The 18,125-nt window shown below is 43.1% G+C and overlaps 1 protein-coding gene across 6 annotated transcripts in view; it reads left to right on the forward strand.

Moving 5' to 3' along the window:
• Positions 1-18,125, forward strand: part of plce1 (phospholipase C, epsilon 1) — a 131,505-nt gene that overhangs the window by 94,044 nt on the left and 19,336 nt on the right. For 4 of the 6 annotated variants that reach the window (XM_088323056.1, XM_088323059.1, XM_088323057.1 and 1 more), the window contains 19 exons: positions 4,530-4,675; positions 4,754-4,901; positions 6,324-6,434; positions 6,489-6,598; positions 7,893-8,006; positions 9,594-9,635; positions 11,499-11,627; positions 11,713-11,849; positions 13,824-13,930; positions 14,010-14,134; positions 14,304-14,448; positions 14,512-14,676; positions 14,737-14,851; positions 14,926-15,085; positions 15,150-15,272; positions 15,339-15,475; positions 15,542-15,780; positions 17,422-17,483; positions 17,554-17,719. In XM_088323056.1, coding sequence (XP_088179182.1) covers positions 4,530-4,675; positions 4,754-4,901; positions 6,324-6,434; positions 6,489-6,598; positions 7,893-8,006; positions 9,594-9,635; positions 11,499-11,627; positions 11,713-11,849; positions 13,824-13,930; positions 14,010-14,134; positions 14,304-14,448; positions 14,512-14,676; positions 14,737-14,851; positions 14,926-15,085; positions 15,150-15,272; positions 15,339-15,475; positions 15,542-15,780; positions 17,422-17,483; positions 17,554-17,719 — 2,481 coding nt within the window. The remainder of the gene's footprint in view (positions 1-4,529; positions 4,676-4,753; positions 4,902-6,323; positions 6,435-6,488; positions 6,599-7,892; positions 8,007-9,593; positions 9,636-11,498; positions 11,628-11,712; positions 11,850-13,823; positions 13,931-14,009; positions 14,135-14,303; positions 14,449-14,511; positions 14,677-14,736; positions 14,852-14,925; positions 15,086-15,149; positions 15,273-15,338; positions 15,476-15,541; positions 15,781-17,421; positions 17,484-17,553; positions 17,720-18,125) is intronic. The other 2 variants (XM_088323058.1, XM_088323060.1) reach the window with 1 other exon arrangement.

The following is an 18,125-nucleotide window of genomic DNA, read 5'->3' on the forward strand; positions in this document are numbered from 1 at the left end:
CTATATGATATATCTATTTTACTATATCTATATGATATATCTATCTCTCTATTTCTCTATCTCTGATATATATGATAGATCTATATATGAATAGCTGTCTTTATGGGAAACGTTAAGAATGTGTGTGTCATGTTTGCCCTCCTACAGAAACCATATCATTTCCCATTATCAAATGTTTTTGAAAAAGCGCAATTGAGCCACTACGGAGCGCCAAAGGGCCGCATGAGGGTCCAGGGCCACCTGTAGCTCACCTTTGATGTAGTCATCCTCTGCGCCACCGTGCTGCAGTCAACATTTTCTCAAATATGATTTTTCAAAGATGATAGTTTCATCAAAAAAAGAATAGGAGATGCTAAAAAAAACGTTTTACTGACTGTACCAGCAGAGCGCGTGCCAAATTTGTAGACCTTCCTAACCTGCCCCTCGCGATGGCATTTGCTGTGTGCTGTCTGCTGCAATACAATGTATTCCATTCAAATCTGCCAAGCAGTGAACAAGTGATAACCGAAACGCGAAGTAGCGAGGTGTCTCTGGATACCACATTTTTATTTTGAAATACGCAAATGTTTTTTTCTTTTCCGTGTTCTATTTTGACTTCTAAAACTATGTATTTCATTACTCTTGCTTTGTCCATAAAATAATGCTTTAATGAATGTTTACCAAAATTAGTCATAGTGGCCCTTTTTGGTGGGATTATTTTGCGCCCCAATGGGAAAATGTAGATACCCCTGTCTACCGGCGTAAATATCACTAAGAACCAGTTCAAACACGATCATTTGACACCTGCCATATACAGGGTTTGAACGGGTGCTTGAAATCCTTGAAATGTCCTGAATTTGGATGTTGTGTTTTCGAGGAATGAAAAGTGTTTGAATTTTGGGTGAAGTGCTTGTAAAGGTCTGAGATTGTTGCCGAGTTTCTCCACAAGTCTTCTACAAAATGATGCAGACACTGCTCTCTGGTCGCTTTGCTTTGTTATCACTTTCTTCCCTTGTGATTAACGGCGGCTGGTTTTAGTTTGTATGGCTAAGAAAAGGACAGGTGCATGCAACACCTAAACAGGGCACTATGCAATGTGTATTACAGGATTCGAACGAGTTCTTCCTTGAGAATGCTTGGATTTTTATCTAGTTTTCAGGGCTAGAAAAGGGATTGAATTGTCAGTGAAGTGCTTGTGAATGATTGAAATTGTTGCCATGTTTCTCGGCACTCTGACACAATAAGCCCACGCAGTAAATGAAGAAAACACTGCTCTCTGGTGGTTTCGCTTTGCCATTGCATTTTCTTTTTACTTTTACAGCAGCTGGCATTAGTCTACACTACAAATAGACTCTACAGCATTGTCCTTTGGAGCATGACCGCCCCCTATGGGTTGCGCCTAAAACAACATGTGCATGCTATACCTGTTCAGGGCACTATGAAATGTTTATGATTGCAAGGATTACATATCAATGATGGACATTTAATATGGGCCATGCAAACAAATTAATGAAGCGTTTCCAGCTAGTAAATTGTAAAGACAAGAACCTTCTGCAACTGAAAATATAAGTTACATCACTATAATTTTTCTGTTGCATTTGTACGGGGAAGGATTTGTCTCAAAAACAAATACTCAAGAGTTCTGTAGGCTGAAATTAAAAACCCTTAGAGCCAATATCAGTGAATGGGTCTCACATGTTGTCCCTTTATGGACGGAGCCACCTGGCGGTATTCGGCGGTTCTGCAATCTGAAATGAAAAACGCTTTGAGCCAATATGGTTTAGAAGACTTTTTGTGATCGCCACACTGTTCCTTTATGTCTGAGGCCAGCAGGCAGATTTCGGAGGCACCGCAGCTTCAAATTCAAAAAACGCTTGGAGCCAATGTCATTGAATGGGTCTCGCGCTTTTTTCACACGCTGTCCCTTTATGTCTAACACAACCTGGCTGTTTTCAAGGTCGAAGATGTTATTGATTGACAGATGCGTAGCACAAATAAACACCCTGGCGTTCGCCATCTCTTATTTAATGAGGAGTCTAATCAACCAAATTAACCAAAAGTGACAAAAAAGGACAAAAAAGGGTGCAAGTGGGCACACCGTGGCGATTGCGATCCTTTTTTTAAATTAGATATTTTAAGGTTAATTTTGACGAACTTCTTATTCACATGTATTTGAAAATATTATTTTTTTCTAACGCAAGTTCGAGACTCTGTCAGGGGTAATTAGACTTTGGCGCCCGCCACAGACTTTATATGGAATGGGAAACGCCGGATGCGTTCAGGGAGTAAATTTAAATATCTTCTCTTTATATTTTGCAGTTAATTGTTGTATCAAATCCAATGTATTTGTTAAGCACTTTCAAGGCAAAAACAAATGCCACTCAAAGCATTTAGCACACAAGACCGTAAAATCCCTAATATAATCTAAAAGGTCTAAAATCTTGTAGTTTCGGTAATAGTTAATCTTTCTGACTTTTAGGACCAACATGTGCGGCCCCTTCTCAAGGTTTCTTCATTTTCCTCATGTCGAGCTTTTTTGAGTTTTTCCTTGCCCTCATGTTGGTTCCAGATTAGGGGATGGTGTAATAATAGTCTGAAAAAATAGTCTGTATAATAACCTGTGAAGCCCTTTGAGACTCTTTGTGATTAAGGGCTATACAAATAAAAATGACTTGACTTGACATGAGTAAAACATCTGTTGTGTCCTGGTTGAGCTGTAGGAAGTTTTCAGCCATCCATTAATTCTGAAATCTGAACTCTAAAAGGGTATCTATAGGATACGCCAACGTAGAGCTGGGGTGTCATCAGCGTAATAATGGAAGTTGACTTTGTGTCTCTAGATGACATTACTAAGGGGAAGCATATTCAGATTAAAAAGTACTGGGCCTAAGATTGAACCTTGTGGTACTCCACATGCCATTTCATGGGTTTCGGAGGAACATGCATCCATACCTACAAAGGAATGTCTCCGTGTCCTCTTATTGTGAACAAAATGGAGCATATTTTCTGCCATGTGAGAGAAAGTTTTTTTTGCTTAATAAAGTTAAAATTTGAGCACTTTTTTGTAGGATTTTAAGCAACTACCTATTGGTTTCCTTCAATTCCTTTTCACTGTTACATTGTTTATTCATCTTAAACAAAATCATTTTATTCTTATCATATATTTTGTCTTTCATTGGCATATTTCAGGATTTGAGTAATCCAAAAGTCGTTGAATGTAATCAAGTTACATTACTGCAATATCGTGGTATTTGGATTACTGATTACATTTTTCAACAGATAACTAGTAACCCTCCCAACTGTGGTCATGTTTTTGTTGCTTTTTCAGACCTCAAAGGCCCATGAACCCTTTTTGGCTGGTGTTGGCCCAAAAAGTTTGTTTTTAGCCATAGATAACGGAAAATGAGAGCTACATGAATTATGTGGACATAACGGATGTCGCTGTTTTGCTTGGATCACAGTCTAGGGCAGCCAATTTCCTTCTTGTCAGGGAGTTTGTGAAGTACTACACACACTATTCAACTAGATTCTAAAAAGAGTTAGAATTATGAATGTATGTGACTGGACTGATCATGTTTATAGTTTTGATGCCAGTTGGAAACTAGAAGAGTTGTGCACCACTAGAGCATCGCCCGCATTCACACGCGTAACCATTTTTGGGTTGTAAGTGAAAATGTTTCCAATATTATATTCCCGCCCTATGTTTACACTAATCGAGTTTATATTTTCCGTCAAGCCAGCTATATTTGTCAATTGCACATTGCGGGGAAATGAGGAAGAATAAACAAGAGTCAAGTGCAGTAATCATTTGGCAACAAACCTAATTGTTGTTACTCTAGTAAATGACATTAAAAACCACGAGAATGGCTCTGCGCCATGAGAGCATCACCCTCGTTAAGACGCGGAACCATTTTTCGTTGGCGTTTCCCTTTTCGACAGGGTCATTGGGACATGTCAATGGAAAACCGAGAACAAAATCCTTGGATTGGGGTGCGGAAGTACTGAGTCAACCACTTTCCTTTTTTGTCATTTTCACATCTAGGGTAACTAACATGATCACAACCCTCACTTTGATACTGCAGTACCAGTATAAGACTTTCCATGACTCCTTTCTGTTGTATACATATTTTTAGTTTCTAGAAAATCACAATGACTTATATTTGCTGAGCTATTTTAGGAACTGGTCCATGTTGGTGACCTCCGGTTTAGAGCTTAAAGCAGCTGAAATTTTCGAAAAATGGATGTATTTGAATCGCCAATAATTATTGGTGAGTTAATCGTTTACTAGACACTCCAAATAAAGGGGGAGTACGTCGAACTTTGAATTTGCAGGGAAAATAGGAAAATTCAGGAGTTGATTTCAAATTCCGAATGGGTGTGAAGTGCATGGTAAAGCGCTTTGAAGGTCTTCAGTGACCGGTTAAGAACTCTATAAATGCATTTCATTTACTATTTGAAATCCCTTAAAAAAAAACTTGAATTTGGCAATGAATTTGTTTTTGTGTCGGATTTGGTATCAACATGTTTGCGGTACTACTCGCTTCACACAGGTGAGCTCATGGGTCACGTGGCTGGTGCTGACGGCAAGCTCCATGGAAGAAAAACGGGACGTCTTCTCCTACCTGGTCCACGTGGCCAAATGCTGCTGGAACACGGGCAACTACAACGGCGTCATGGAGTTCCTGGCCGGGCTGAGGTCGGAAGCGGCACCCGTGAGAAAGTCTCGCCGGTAGTATCGTCTTTTCTCCAACTCTGCGTTTGGGTCCGCTATCAGGTCCCGCAAGGTGCTGAAGATGTGGCAGTTCATGGACCAGTCCGACATCGAGACCATGAGGAGCTTGAAAGACGCCATGGCGCAGCACGAGACGTCTTCAGAGTACAAGAAGCTGGTCACCCGAGCACTCAATATCCCAGGATGCAAAGTGAGCAGACTAAAAATGACATTTATTAAGACAGGGGTGTCAAACCATTTTAGCTTGAGGGATACATTGCTCAAAAAACATTCTCACTGGGGACAGATTGGACTAGGCTAAAGGAGACAACCAGAAACTGTCCTTGAGCCTGCTGGTTCCTGACTCTGACACTCTTTTCACTGATAGTAGCAGTTTGAAGAGGCTGTGAGATGGGTGGGTGGGGTTTTCACACTTCTTTCATAGCCATATTCTAACCCTTTTTAAGGACTTTACAAGCCAAGTTTCCAATTTCTCCAGTACCAATGAAAATGGTAAATGTTCTGCATTTCTATAGGGCTTTTCAAGTCAAGGAAGACCCCCAAGGCACTTTACAATGTGCTTCACACTTACACACACACACACACACACACACACACCAATAGGGAGTCAGCCATGCAAGGCGCCAACCTGCTTATAGGGGGCATTAGGGATTCAGTGTCTTGCTCAAGGACACTTCGACATATAACACAGAGGAGCCGGGAATCGAACCTGCAATGAAAGAAGAAAACCAGTGTGAATTACGCATTTTACTGAGTTATTTTCTTAATCTTGTGCATGCCATTTATGAAGAAAAATAATTATCAGATATGTTTTTAAGACAAATCTCTCATATATAGGTGTTTGGTCAAATGTCATAGGTAGCTTATATTTTCAGTTGCAGGAAGTTAGGGTTAGTTAGTTTACCATTGGGAAACAATACCTTTATTTTTCTGCACGGCCTATAATAAATGTCTATAATCGATACGTACTACTTCACATTTCATGGTGCCATTTTTAGGTGTAACATGCCGATGACGCTTCATAGGACAATGTCATACAAAATAATGCCAGCTGCAGTTTATCATGAGGGAATAAGAAATGTAATGGCAAAGCCAAGCCACCAGAAGTCAGTTTCACAGCATTTTTAAGCAGACTTCTTTTAAAAACATGGCAACTGTCATTATTGTCGTTGATATCAATGTTGCGAAACATTGTATGCAATGAGATTAGACGTGGCACTCCAGGGTCAAACATGAAATATAGAGACTTTGAAAAGGATGAATAGGTCAAAGAAATAATAGTTAATACTTAGCACTTAGGAAAAACAGACTGCAATGGAGAATAGTGCATCGTAACAGTGCAACGAAGATGAGCGCTACAACATTTAGTATCTGCAATTTAAGAAAAAACACAATTCACAATGTCAAGCATTTGCAAGCACTTCACCCAAAGTTCAAGCACTTTTCAATCCTTTGGATTAAGAAGTGGATTCCGATCCACAGACAGGGGCTTTACGGTATGAAATGGTTTTGGTTGGATTTCTGAAACACAGTTGACAAAAACCACCCCCATCCCCCATCTTTGTTTACCGTCTTTATTTGACCCCTGCAAACGTTGTCTCTCCAAACAAAGGTGGTGCCCTTCTGCGGGGTCTTCCTGAAGGAGCTCAGCGAGGCGTTAGACGGCACGGCCAGCATCATCCGTTTCCAGACGCCCGCAGACAACTCCCAGGACTCCTTAGAGGTACCGACATCCCTGCCGGGTCAAGCTTTCGGCTGACTTCCGCTTTTTGCGCAGTTTCTCTCGGATTACAGCGGCCAGCACAACTTCTTGTGCCGCGCCGGCACCGACGGTCTCCACGTGCCGGAAAAAGAAGCCACGGTCAGCAGCATCCTGCAGATCATAAGGTACGTCGCCACGGAAATTGGGGTTCGTACGGTGCCGTGAAAATGTATTTGTGTATCGTCAAACCGGTTTTAGTACCACGCAGACCGCCCGAGGTAAAACAAGTACGAGATTTTGATATCGTTTCTCAAGAAGGCACAAAAAAATAAAAAAAAACTATCGCACTATGTGGAAAAACTAAAAGAAGCTAAAAAAAGAGGGATCCAAAGTAACTTAAAATCTCGATCTGCAAAACGTCACAAAGCCATTTCCAAGTCGCACCACAGTCACTGCCATCATCCACAAATGGAGAAAACTGTGAACAGTGGCAAACCTTCCTAGGAGTGGTCAACCTTCTAAGAAGACTCCAAGAGTGTGTTGACGGCTCATTCAAGAGGTTACAAAATAATCTCAAATACATCCAAAGAACGGCAGGCCTCACTGGCCTCAGTTATGGTCAGTGTTCATGACTCATGTATAAAAATTATCCTGGCTAAAAAAGCCTTCAATGGGAGATTTCCTACGCGAAACCACTGCTGTCACAAAAACAAAGATTTTTCTATTACTTGCCAAAAAGCATCTTGATTATCCTCAAGACCTTTGGAAAAGCAATCTGTGGATTGATGAGTCAAAAGTTGAACTTTTTGGAAGGCGTGCAGCCTGTCACATCAGGAGTAAAAATAGCACAGCATTTGACAAGAATAACTTGATGCGAACTGTAAGGCATGGTGGTGGCAGTGTCATTGTCTTTACTGCTTCACAACCAGGAAAACCGCCTCTGCTTGACAGAATGAAATTTGGTGTTTACCAGAAGATCCTGAAGTCCAGCCATCAGTGGTGCCCTCAGCTCAAGTGCTTTTGGACCATGCAGCAGGAAAATGAAACTGAAACACACCAACGAGTCCACCACTGAATTGCTCAAAAAAAAAGTCGCTCAATCAATGTCCCGATTTTAAAACAATTGAGATGCTGTGGTGTGTGACCTTAAATGGGCAGTTGATGAATATGGCGGATTTAAAACAGTTTTGCAAAGAAGAGTGGGCCTAAATCCATCCACAGCTTTGTGAAAGACTATCTATAGCTGCTAAAGGTGGCCTATCTCGCTCTTAGGTTCAGGGGGCATTGACTTTTACACATTGTGTTCCTTAATAAATGGAATCTACATTTCCTAAGTGCGTTTTGTATTTCCTTGGGTTGTCTGTGCGTGATATAAAATGGATTTGGTGATCTGAAAACTTTGTGAGGGGGCAAATCCTTTTTCACAAGATTGTAGCTCGCACAGTCAGTATTGGTAGCATATGTCCGCTTGGTGCACAGGTCCTGCAATCGTAGTTTGGAGGCTGAGGATCCCGATGAGGTTATCACCAGTCCTTCTTCAGGCTTGGCTCCAGATTCCAGGAACAGTTCTCTCCGGGACCGCTATCGCTATCAGTGAGTACGATATTTGACACGTGGGTTTCGCTTGATGGAGAAGTGGTCGGCAACCAGCGGGCCACGGGCCGGTATCGGGCCATGGATCATTCGGTACTGGCCGCACGCGAAGGCAAAAAATTATTCGAGAGTAAATGCATTTTTTCCACATCCGAAACTGATGAAACTCCGTTATTGAGTCATGATTCATCGGTCGACCAATTTCATTAGCCCAGCATATAATCCAACGGGAATCGAACCGGGAACGCGGCGTTCCTCCGAACCCTGACCATTAGCCCACTAGGATTGTCGACGGCAAAGGAAACCGCCTTAGATTTCATCTCATCGCGTTTTTTTTAATACACAGTGCCAAGATGTATGACATTGCAATGGAGCATTATGGGAAAGAGTCCAGCCAAAACAGCATAAGTGTACCCGTGAGTCATAATAGTTTAAAGATGAAATAAATTTGAATGCTTTTTCCCATGTCATCTAGCTCTTAAGTGATTAAACAGTGAATTTGGGGTTGTTATTATTATTCATATTGTTTTTATTAATAATGTTATTGGGTCGGGTTGCAAGAATATAGTCACACTTAACCTGTCTGTGGTACAGAAAATCTTGCCGACCACTGTTATAGAGTAAACAGGATAACAGCAGGGTTTAAATTTTCCAAGTATTTGTGCACACTAGTGGAGTTACCATTGACAAATTAGGTATAGTGTCTATGTATTGATATACACTGGTACCTCTACTTAATTGGATCCAGCTGGGACGTTGTCAATCGGATCACATTTTCCCATTAAAACAAATGGAAACGGGATTAATCCGTTCCAGGGTCATACAACGCAATCAAACCCCTATTGAATCAACTGCAACTGCCCTGGAGGTACACTCATGTTCAGTCAATGTTCATAAATATACTGAATAGTATAAACAAAACAAGAACTAAGGGATGAAAATTACGAAATGTAAAAAGTAATCCACGAGGCACACTTTTTCCACTCCCTGTGCTACTGGAAGCATTCAATAGCTATCGGTGTCTGTCTGAAATGCAGAGTGCTTAAAAGGTATATCCAACATGAGGATGTCTTTGAGTTATAAAATCCTGCCAGGATGCGTTCCCCGTAGTCAATATTGTCTCCCTCGGAAGCTAGCTTCACACCGCAGGAAAACCCAATTTTTTTGTCCCCCCCCACCGGGTCAGTTCAGTTTGTTTGAGAGACTCCAGGACCGTCCCCAACGTAAAACATGATGATGATGACTAACAAACAGAACTGTTTATGAACGCAAAAGACATTACGGTGTCAATGAGAATAAAAGCGGTTCGGTTTCCCGTCAGAACAGGAAAGAGAGGACCCCTGTTCCTTTTCACGCGGCCGACGACACCGTCTGGAATTTTGGACAGCGTTCCCTGCCGCGTTTGTGCCAAGGAAGCCTGTTTTATCTTCCCCGCTCCTGCGTGCTTTTCTTTGAGTGTTTGTTGACGTTAGCCTTCGGGATAACAGGAGGATTTGTGTTATCGAATGTTATTTTCTCTTTCGTGCTCCCCCCTCTCATTCTGCTGTCATTTGTGTTCCTTCTGCTCCTAAATATCTTCGGATCCAGTTCCCAATCGTTTAGGACGACACGAGAATCCAAAGCGTCGTCGTAAGTTGTTTTTTTTTGCTATAGTTTCGCCGGCTGCCTGGAGCATGCTCTGAATTTCTAACGTTGTTTCGCTGTGGCTTGTTTGGCTGTGTTGAGAATTTTCGCATGGAGTGCGCCCCCTTTTGGATCGTTGCTCTTCCTGCTCAATCTAATGAGTTTCTGCGGTGTGCAATCTTTGAAATGGTGTACTGAACATTCCGGACTACGGAAGGAAGAGACTCTGCTTTGTTTATGTACAAGTCGCGCTCCATTTTAAGAAGCAGTCCCAAAAATAAACTCATTTACGTCCATTTCTTACATTTGGAAAAAAATCAGCGGGGAAATGTCTAGTACAGAAAAGTAACACATGGTGCTGTAAATAATACACTGCGTCCACCGCTGACAATCTCAATCAACTAGCGCAGCAGATGATTTTAATAAAATTGGCATTATAAATATATGCAGGAATGCGACAAGTCATTCCACATAAATGCTTGGAATTTTTAAATATATCTATATTTTATATATTTTTTTCCATTACGATCAAAGATTGACTTTATATAAGGCTGTTATCAGTCTGATAAATATCGAGCACCCCTCTTGAGTTAGGAACTACTGTCGTGTAGCAGTAGCAACACTTGGTCTCCTCTATCGAGTTGTCATGTCCGCAAGGACTGGGAGAGCTTAATATCTGTCGCGTGGCACAGCAACTGTACAGGTTGTTGTGGTTGTACGAGTTTCTGAATTTTAGTCCGTACAGTGCATTTGGGTTTTGTTTCTGCTTATGTGTTATTATTTTGTCATGACAATTATTTTATCTACTTGGTCCCTTTAGGTGTCAAACTCATTTTGACCCAGGGCCCACACGATAGAACAAACATTCTGTCGGGGGCCGGACTAGTAGATTAAAGAGAAAGAAACGAGTTAAAGAAATAAGAGAAAGAGGGAGGGAAAAGGAGAGAGGGCAGGACAAAAAAAGAGAGAGAAGAGAGCGTGAGAAACAAAAGAGATGCAAAGAGAAGTCGTGAGAGAGGGGAAAAGAAAGGGAGTGGAAGAAAGAAATCCAAAGAGAAATAGAAAGACAGAAGGAGAGAAAAGGGAAAAAAAGCGCAAAGGGTATGAAGAGAAAAAGACACAGAGAGTGAAAGAGACAGAGACAGTGGGAGAAAAGGAGTGGAAGAGAGACGAGAGAGAGAGAGAGATACAAGTACAGTGTCTTTGTTCGAGGCACCTGGCTTTGGCAACATCAAGTTGACATATTTCAACCTGCAGCTTGTTTTTCTCTTGCGCTTCTCTGAGTGGTGTCTCGCGGGCCGGATTAAATCCCTTAGAGGCTTGACCTGGCCCGTGGGCCGCCTGTTTGACACCTGTGCTTTAGGTAAATCCCTTGTCTTCAACTGTACCGGGTGGGGAAATTCAGTGCTGTTGCAGCATGGGCCGATTTACAGTTCACGGTATTCCTAGGTGGTCTCCCATCCGATTACTAACCAGGATCCTGCTTAGCTCTGCGGGTGTTCTCGGGGCTACAAACGCCAAATTAGTTAATATTGATTGCTGCGAACATTGTCCATAAACGAGTGTATGCATTGCAGCACATTGTGTTACTTTTTGTACATAGTTACGGCCGCCGTTTACTTGCGCGTTATTGAAATACTTCACTGACATTCAGGGCACTTGGCAGAAATCGCGTCAACACCTGCCTGCAGCCCTCATGATGCTTTGCTTTAATGAAACAGTCTGATTCGCCTGGTCCAAGCCAGTTCCTAGGCACTGGCCGACGGGCACCGCTGCCAGGAAGATTTGTGGAAAGGCTACGGCTCGCAAATCGGCATCAAAAAATGGCGGCGGCTTGTAATCCTCCCGATTCTCTTGCCGCCCTTTCAGGTTCGCGGTGGGCGAGCAGTACGATTCCGAAGGCGACTTGTCGTCGGAGCCCTCAGCCAACGAAATGGAGTTCCGGGGGACAGAGGAGACGCACCAAGCTTTTTGCCACGGCACTGAGCTCATTCCTTGGTGAGAGGAAAAAGCCTTCGCAGACGGCCGCTATCGATATCGACCTTCGGTATCAGGAGTATGGATCCCTTTTTTGTTTTTGAAGGTACGTGTTGTCCCTGCAACCGGACCTTCACCAGTTCCTGCTGCAAGGGGCAACCGTCATTCACTACGAGCCGGAAAGTCACCTGACGGCCCGCTGTTTGCTTAAACTCCAGCCGGACAACACCACGCTCACTTGGGGTAATTCTTAACACCTTTGCGGCGACAGGGTTCGAACGGGTGCTTGAAATCCTTGAAAATGCTGACATTCTGATGTTGGCAAGGATTGATAAGTGCTTGAAATTCGGGTGAAGTGCTTGACATTTTTGCTATGTTTCTCAAAAGTGTGTTTAAAAATGCTTCTTTTTGCCTTAGCATTTCATCTTCCCTCATGATTTACTCCATCTGGCATTAATTTGTACGCTATTGGCCTATAGGGCGTCATCGCTTCACCTCAATGGGGCACTATGAAATGTATATGTATTACTGCAAAGATTACGTATCCATTTATTTTGTGCCAGTGGTAAATTTGAAAGGGAAGAACTTATTATATCTTGATAAATGCACAGGCAAGATTAAAATTGCATATATAAATCACAGATATAGTTATGATTCAAGGTTCTTTTGCTTTAATGGTACTAGAGAAATTAAAAGTCCTTAAAAAGTGCTTGAATTTGGCCATGACAACCCTCCGTTTTCTGTGTTCATTCCCTGAAATGTTATAAAGTATAAACAAACACAAGTCAATGGCGGGTGATTTTGAAGACAACCGAGTTAATTGGATATGTGATGCCATTTGCCGCCAAGACAACTGAAAGGAAAAATAGGCTTAGTATATGAAGCAGTCGGTGGCATTGAAAGTGTTAGGAACTTTTGTTTTGATGACAAACTTTGAATTGAAAGAACTCGAAGGAACGGAGGGAATTATTTGACTTTCATATGTCACGGTTAGGTCTAGTGACTCTAGTGAGGCAGAAAACAAGTGCTAAAAAGCATTATACAAATACAAGCGTAAAAAGTGACCAATCTGCACCATTTTACTTCATTTGTTGTCCGGCCTTTTTGAGGTTTTTGGGTACCCGTAGCAGCAAAATGGTGGACGATTATGTCAGTTCTTATTGGGTGAGGCTTGTTTTGTGTAATATAAATGCTAATTACTTCAGCCCCTCGTTGTTTTTTTTTTTAAATAAAGCCTTATAATATTATAGTTCATTTATTTTTTTCTTACTATTAAATCATTATTTCTTTTAATGAATGAAGTTGTTTTATTTTAACACGAGGAGACGCTAGATAATACACAGTATCCCTTTAAAGCACGGTTTACAAACTTAGTTCCAGATCTAGGGAATGGGTGACATTGAGGTAAATTGGATTTTCCACATTAAAGTTTGACTAAAAAACATTCTACTGTTTTCAAATACCCTTTTTTTAAAAATTCCCACACAAAATAAGATCTAAAAACGACATTAACATTACGACACCAACATTACGACACCATTAAAAATTCAAATCCATTAGTAATAAAAGAATCCATAATTTGCTAGGGCTGCACTTAAATGGGCAGTATGTATCATTCAATGCCTCTTAATGGTATAAACAAGTCATTTATTTAGATAAATACATGAAATATCATATAACGATGCATTTTTTTAAACACTCGTAGGTTGAGAAATTTCCATTTGACATATTGCGAGCCTCACCTCGAGTTAAGATGACTTAATTGTCTGCCGTCTTGCTGCAACGTGTCTGTGGTTGGGCAATGGCCACCTCCTCCTGGATACGCCCCTGGATTCTATGCAAGAGTCTCCACCTATGAATATTTATAGACGAAAAACTAACGTTGGTATGATAGTTCACTATTATGGTATTATTTTAATCATTTAAATATGTTGTTGTTTTTTTACTAAATGAAAGTTTTTGGTACCACTGGGAGGCACTAAATATGACACATTGTCCCTTTAACTTAAGTAAAATACTCCCTGAGGCTGCAAATAGCTCCCGAGGCCTAAATTTGAGACCCTTGCTTTAAAGCTAAACGTCTTGTGAGTATTATGTTGCATTTGACACCCGGTTTTAATTATATTTGCTTAAATCCCAGCAGTTCATGTTTACTGTAACAGTCCGTACTTAGGATTACGGGGCCCACTGGCAAACATCTTGTCAATGTTACGGCAGGGAAACCTCAGAACGGAGGCGTCAACCCCACGGAGCAACCACCGGGACTGGGACAGGCCGTGCTGGCGGGACTGGCGGAAGGTCTGCTGGACCTCAACGTGGCCAAGGTCCGTCTCTTGGGACCGGAACGGAGCAGTTTGTTTTCGGGAAACGGGACGGTCACTGGGCAACCTTGTGTGCTTTCAGGCCGTGTTCCTCGGTCACCAGGGAGTGGACGTCCAGGCGGCGTGTTTGCAGAACAAACTGGGCCAGATGAGCGTCGAGGAGAACGGACTCAGCCTGCTCTACGGCCTCACCACCACTGATAACAGGTGCCATACATACAGCTTTTCAGTCTTGAATTTGAGCACGCGGCTTTTAATTAGGTTCGCTCAGTCGTCAGGAATTTACGGTATTAGGCCACTTTTCCAGCCACGTTGGCTTTTGAAGTTGGCATCTGTGGTCTTGACTCATCCTTGGGCCTTCCGTTCAATCTGACAGACTGCTGCACTTTGTGGCCCCCAACCACACGGCGCAAATGCTCTACAGGGGTTTGTCAGAGTTGGTCAATGCCACCAGGAAGATGAAGAAGTTTCCGGATCAGCGAATGCATTGGCTGAGGAGGCAGTACGTCGGTCTCTATCAGGTACGGACGCTCGTCGGTTTTTCCCAAAGGAGATCCGTGACTCTGTTTCCGTCGGGCTACCAGGAGGACGGTCGATACGAAGGCCCGACGCTGGCGCAGGCCATCGAGCTGTTTGGCGGGCGCAGGTGGAACATGGGCGCGAGCGGGGGGGAGAAGTCGGGAACCCCCAAAAGCAGCCCGCTGGGAATCAACGATAAGGCTAAGAAGAAGAAGAAAGCGCTCGTCAGGGTCAGTGCTTTTCCCGTCTTTATCGACGGAATCGAGAATGACGAGGTTGTCCGAACGCAGGGAGACAGCGGCGATGCCACCGATGACGAGATGGTCTCCCGGAAAACCCGCAGCTGCAAAGAGGGATTTTACCGGAACGGGCCCGAGTCCGACAGTATGGACCAAGATGACCCAGGTGGCATTTACATTACAGTTTAGTAACTGCAGTTGACACCGTATTCTTAGCTCTGATGGTTTCACGCTGGACAGATGAGAATTTCCCTGGACCGTTCTCCCTCGCGACTAAAGGAAGTCCCGGATTGCTCGCCTCTTCATCCTCTTCTTCTTCCTGCTCGAGCATGGCCAGCTGCAACCAGACCCGCCCGCAATCCTCTCCGGTCCTTTCGGGTTCCGCAAAGACTCTGCCGGGGTACGTCGACGCCCGGTCGGTCTCGGTCGATTTTAGTTTACCGGGTGATATTTCTTTGGAACAGGGCGTGGAGCAGCAGGTCGTGGCACGGTCGCGGAAAAGGTTGTTTCAAAGGTTTCCAGAACCTCATGATCTCCGACAGCACCATGAGCTTCATTGAGTTTGTGGAACTTTTTAAATCTTTCAGGTAGACCCTTTCATTGGTGCGTTTTATAAGTAATCCGAGTTAACATTTCCATGTATTTTCCGCCAGCATTCGGAGCAGGAAGGACCTGAAGGAGCTTTTTGACACGTTCGCGGTCCCTTGCAGCCGTTCCACTCAAGAGTCCGCTCCTCTCTACACCAACCTGAAGATAGACGACAGGGACGCGGGCCTCCAACCCGAACTCGGTACTGAACCTGCGCCGGACCGCCTACGCGCACATCCGCGCGGTTCTAACTTGGTTCTTCTTTTAGATCTCCTGACTCGGAACGGCTCCGACCTCGACATGTTCTTTCGGACCAGGCAGCAAATGTCGGACAACCAGAAGCAGATCTCTGACGCCATCGCCGCCGCCAGCATCGTGACCAACGGGACGGGAGTGGAGAACGCTTCGCTGGGCGTCCTGGGTTTGGCCATCCCGCAGCTCAATGACTTCCTGGTCAACTGCCAGGGAGAGCATCTTAGCTACGACGAGATTCTCAGCATCATCCAGGTGAGGAGCGCCGTGGACTCATTGCACGCACCTGACCATAACTGTCACCATTCAGGGGTTAGCCCAGTAGACTGTTGACGACAACAAAAACAGCTACTATTCAACACTGTTGGCAATGAGTAGTCAAACAAATGCAGCTGTCATATGAGGTGGCTCATTTTTTCAGAAAGCCCAATTTAGAGAAACTGATAATAGCACTAACTGGGCAAGATATCTACCCATTCAGTCGTCTTCCTGGCATATGAGGGTTAGAAGACCCAGGCCATATATTTTAAGACCAAATTCAACATAACTACTAAACCCGCTCTTCGGACTAAAGCTTATTCTTCAGCACTTTTTATTTCACTGTAAGACATTTGATAAAATCTATAAACAATAATGCCAGAGTCTTTGTTTCATATAATATACCACTTAAAATTATCTTTGTCATATACAGTGGAACCTCGGTTTTCGAACGCCTCTCAGTTCGAACAAATCGGTTCTCGACCAAAAATTTCGAGAAATTATTGCTTCGCTTTTCGTCCCAAAAATCGGAGTTGTAACGCCGGTACGCTAGGGTGCGATGCTGAGCGGCGTACGGGTGTAGATCGTGTAGATTTACCCCACCCCTCGTGAAGAACTGTTATGACGTGCGCGTGCACTTCTTTTCGCTTTCAATATCGGTGAACGGAGTGTTTTAGCCCCTAATTATGCCTCCGAAGAAGGTCGGCAAGCGGCAAAGTTGCTACAGGTGAAAAAAGAAGAGTAGTGCGTACAACTATTGCATTTAAGAAAGAAATAATAGCAAAATGAAGAAGGTGTGCGAGTTTCCCTTCTTTTGAGGGAATAGAGCATGGCTTCTGCAGACCACCACAAAGGTAAGAAATCCTATTCATAATTCTTTTCTTTATCCTTTAACTGCTCACCACTTTTTGTGGAGACCCGGGTGCTAAATGACGTGTAAACGATTTTTTTATTTTTACACGTTCATGTTAGCGTTAATGTTTCGTACGGAAGATTACGCTAACGCGAATGTACGATTAGCCTGGGTTAGCTTCATGTTTACGTTCATGGTAAACATTCAGGGTGTTGGAACGGATTAAAACGATTTTACATTACTTTTAATGGGAAAAACGATTTTCGGTGATCAAACAAATCGGTTTTCGAACAGGGTTCTGGAACAGATTATGGTCGAGAACCGAGGTTCCACTGTATAATGGTTTCAAGGTGCGAGCAAAGTTTTTTTGTAAAGATGCCAAAAAACGAGGATCTCGACGTATTTAGAGACAGAATGGACTGATTGTGCTCTTTGCCTGGCTCCACCCATACCTACCGCTCACCTAATCAAATTGTTTCGGTGGCTCTGCTGGCGTTTTGGCGTATTTACAGTTTATTCTGTGGATTTTCATCGGAAGGTGTCCCAACAGTGAACATGGATGACATAATAAGCTTTCCTATGAAGGATTCCTTAGTGATGTACAGTTAAAGCGAGGTATTTTGGTGTGACACCGTGACTGTAGTTTAAAATGTGCCCTATGAATATTAGACGGTACCATTAGCGATCTCAGCACGCACTAAAAGGGTCTATTGCAAACGATACTCAAGAGGAAGCGGAATGAACGGCAGCTGGACATCACTTCAGACGACGGATTTGTTTTTCAGACATTCGAGCCGTCGTCAAACATGAGGTCGATGGGCTGGATGTCATTCGAAGGCTTCGCGAGGTACGGTCACGGCAAACAAACCCTGAGGAACGTCAATGTCGCCGAAACCCTTCCCCTCTCTTTTTTCCAGGTACCTCATGGACAAGGAGAACTTTGCTTCTCGCAACGAGGAATCTCAGATGAACCCCGAGGAACTGCAGTACCCTTTGTCTTACTACTACATCGAGTCCTCTCACAACACCTACTTGACCGGCCATCAGCTCAAAGGAGAGTCCTCCGTTGAGCTCTATAGTCAGGTCAGAGGAGATGAAGAGACATCAGCTTTTAAAGGAGTTGGTTTGGAAAATTAGCCGGGGAGCCATTTTGAACTCTAGGTTGAAGCCAGGACTACGATACACTAATCGAGCCAATAACAAAATAGTATCGTGAACTCGAATGAACCCCCAGAAGATTTAATCAAATCGAGCCTTGGTCTTAAATGACACTACTGTTTGTACTGTTTTCAAGGGTGTGATGGAAGATTACCCACTATTACTATTAAGAAAGTCTCGTTTTAGAACCAAAACACAGCGCTATTTGATTAAGTATGAATAAGACTAAGATGAAAGAAATTGTGTATGTATATCATAGATATAGTTGTGGCTCTGCAAATGTCATGAGTCACGCTAGATTTCTGGTACTGGGGGAATTGGAACATTACAT

This window comes from Urocampus carinirostris, chromosome 19, assembly GCF_059441175.1.
Source record: "Urocampus carinirostris isolate Australia breed hairy pipefish chromosome 19, RoL_Ucar_1.0, whole genome shotgun sequence".
NCBI lineage: Eukaryota > Metazoa > Chordata > Actinopteri > Syngnathiformes > Syngnathidae > Urocampus > Urocampus carinirostris.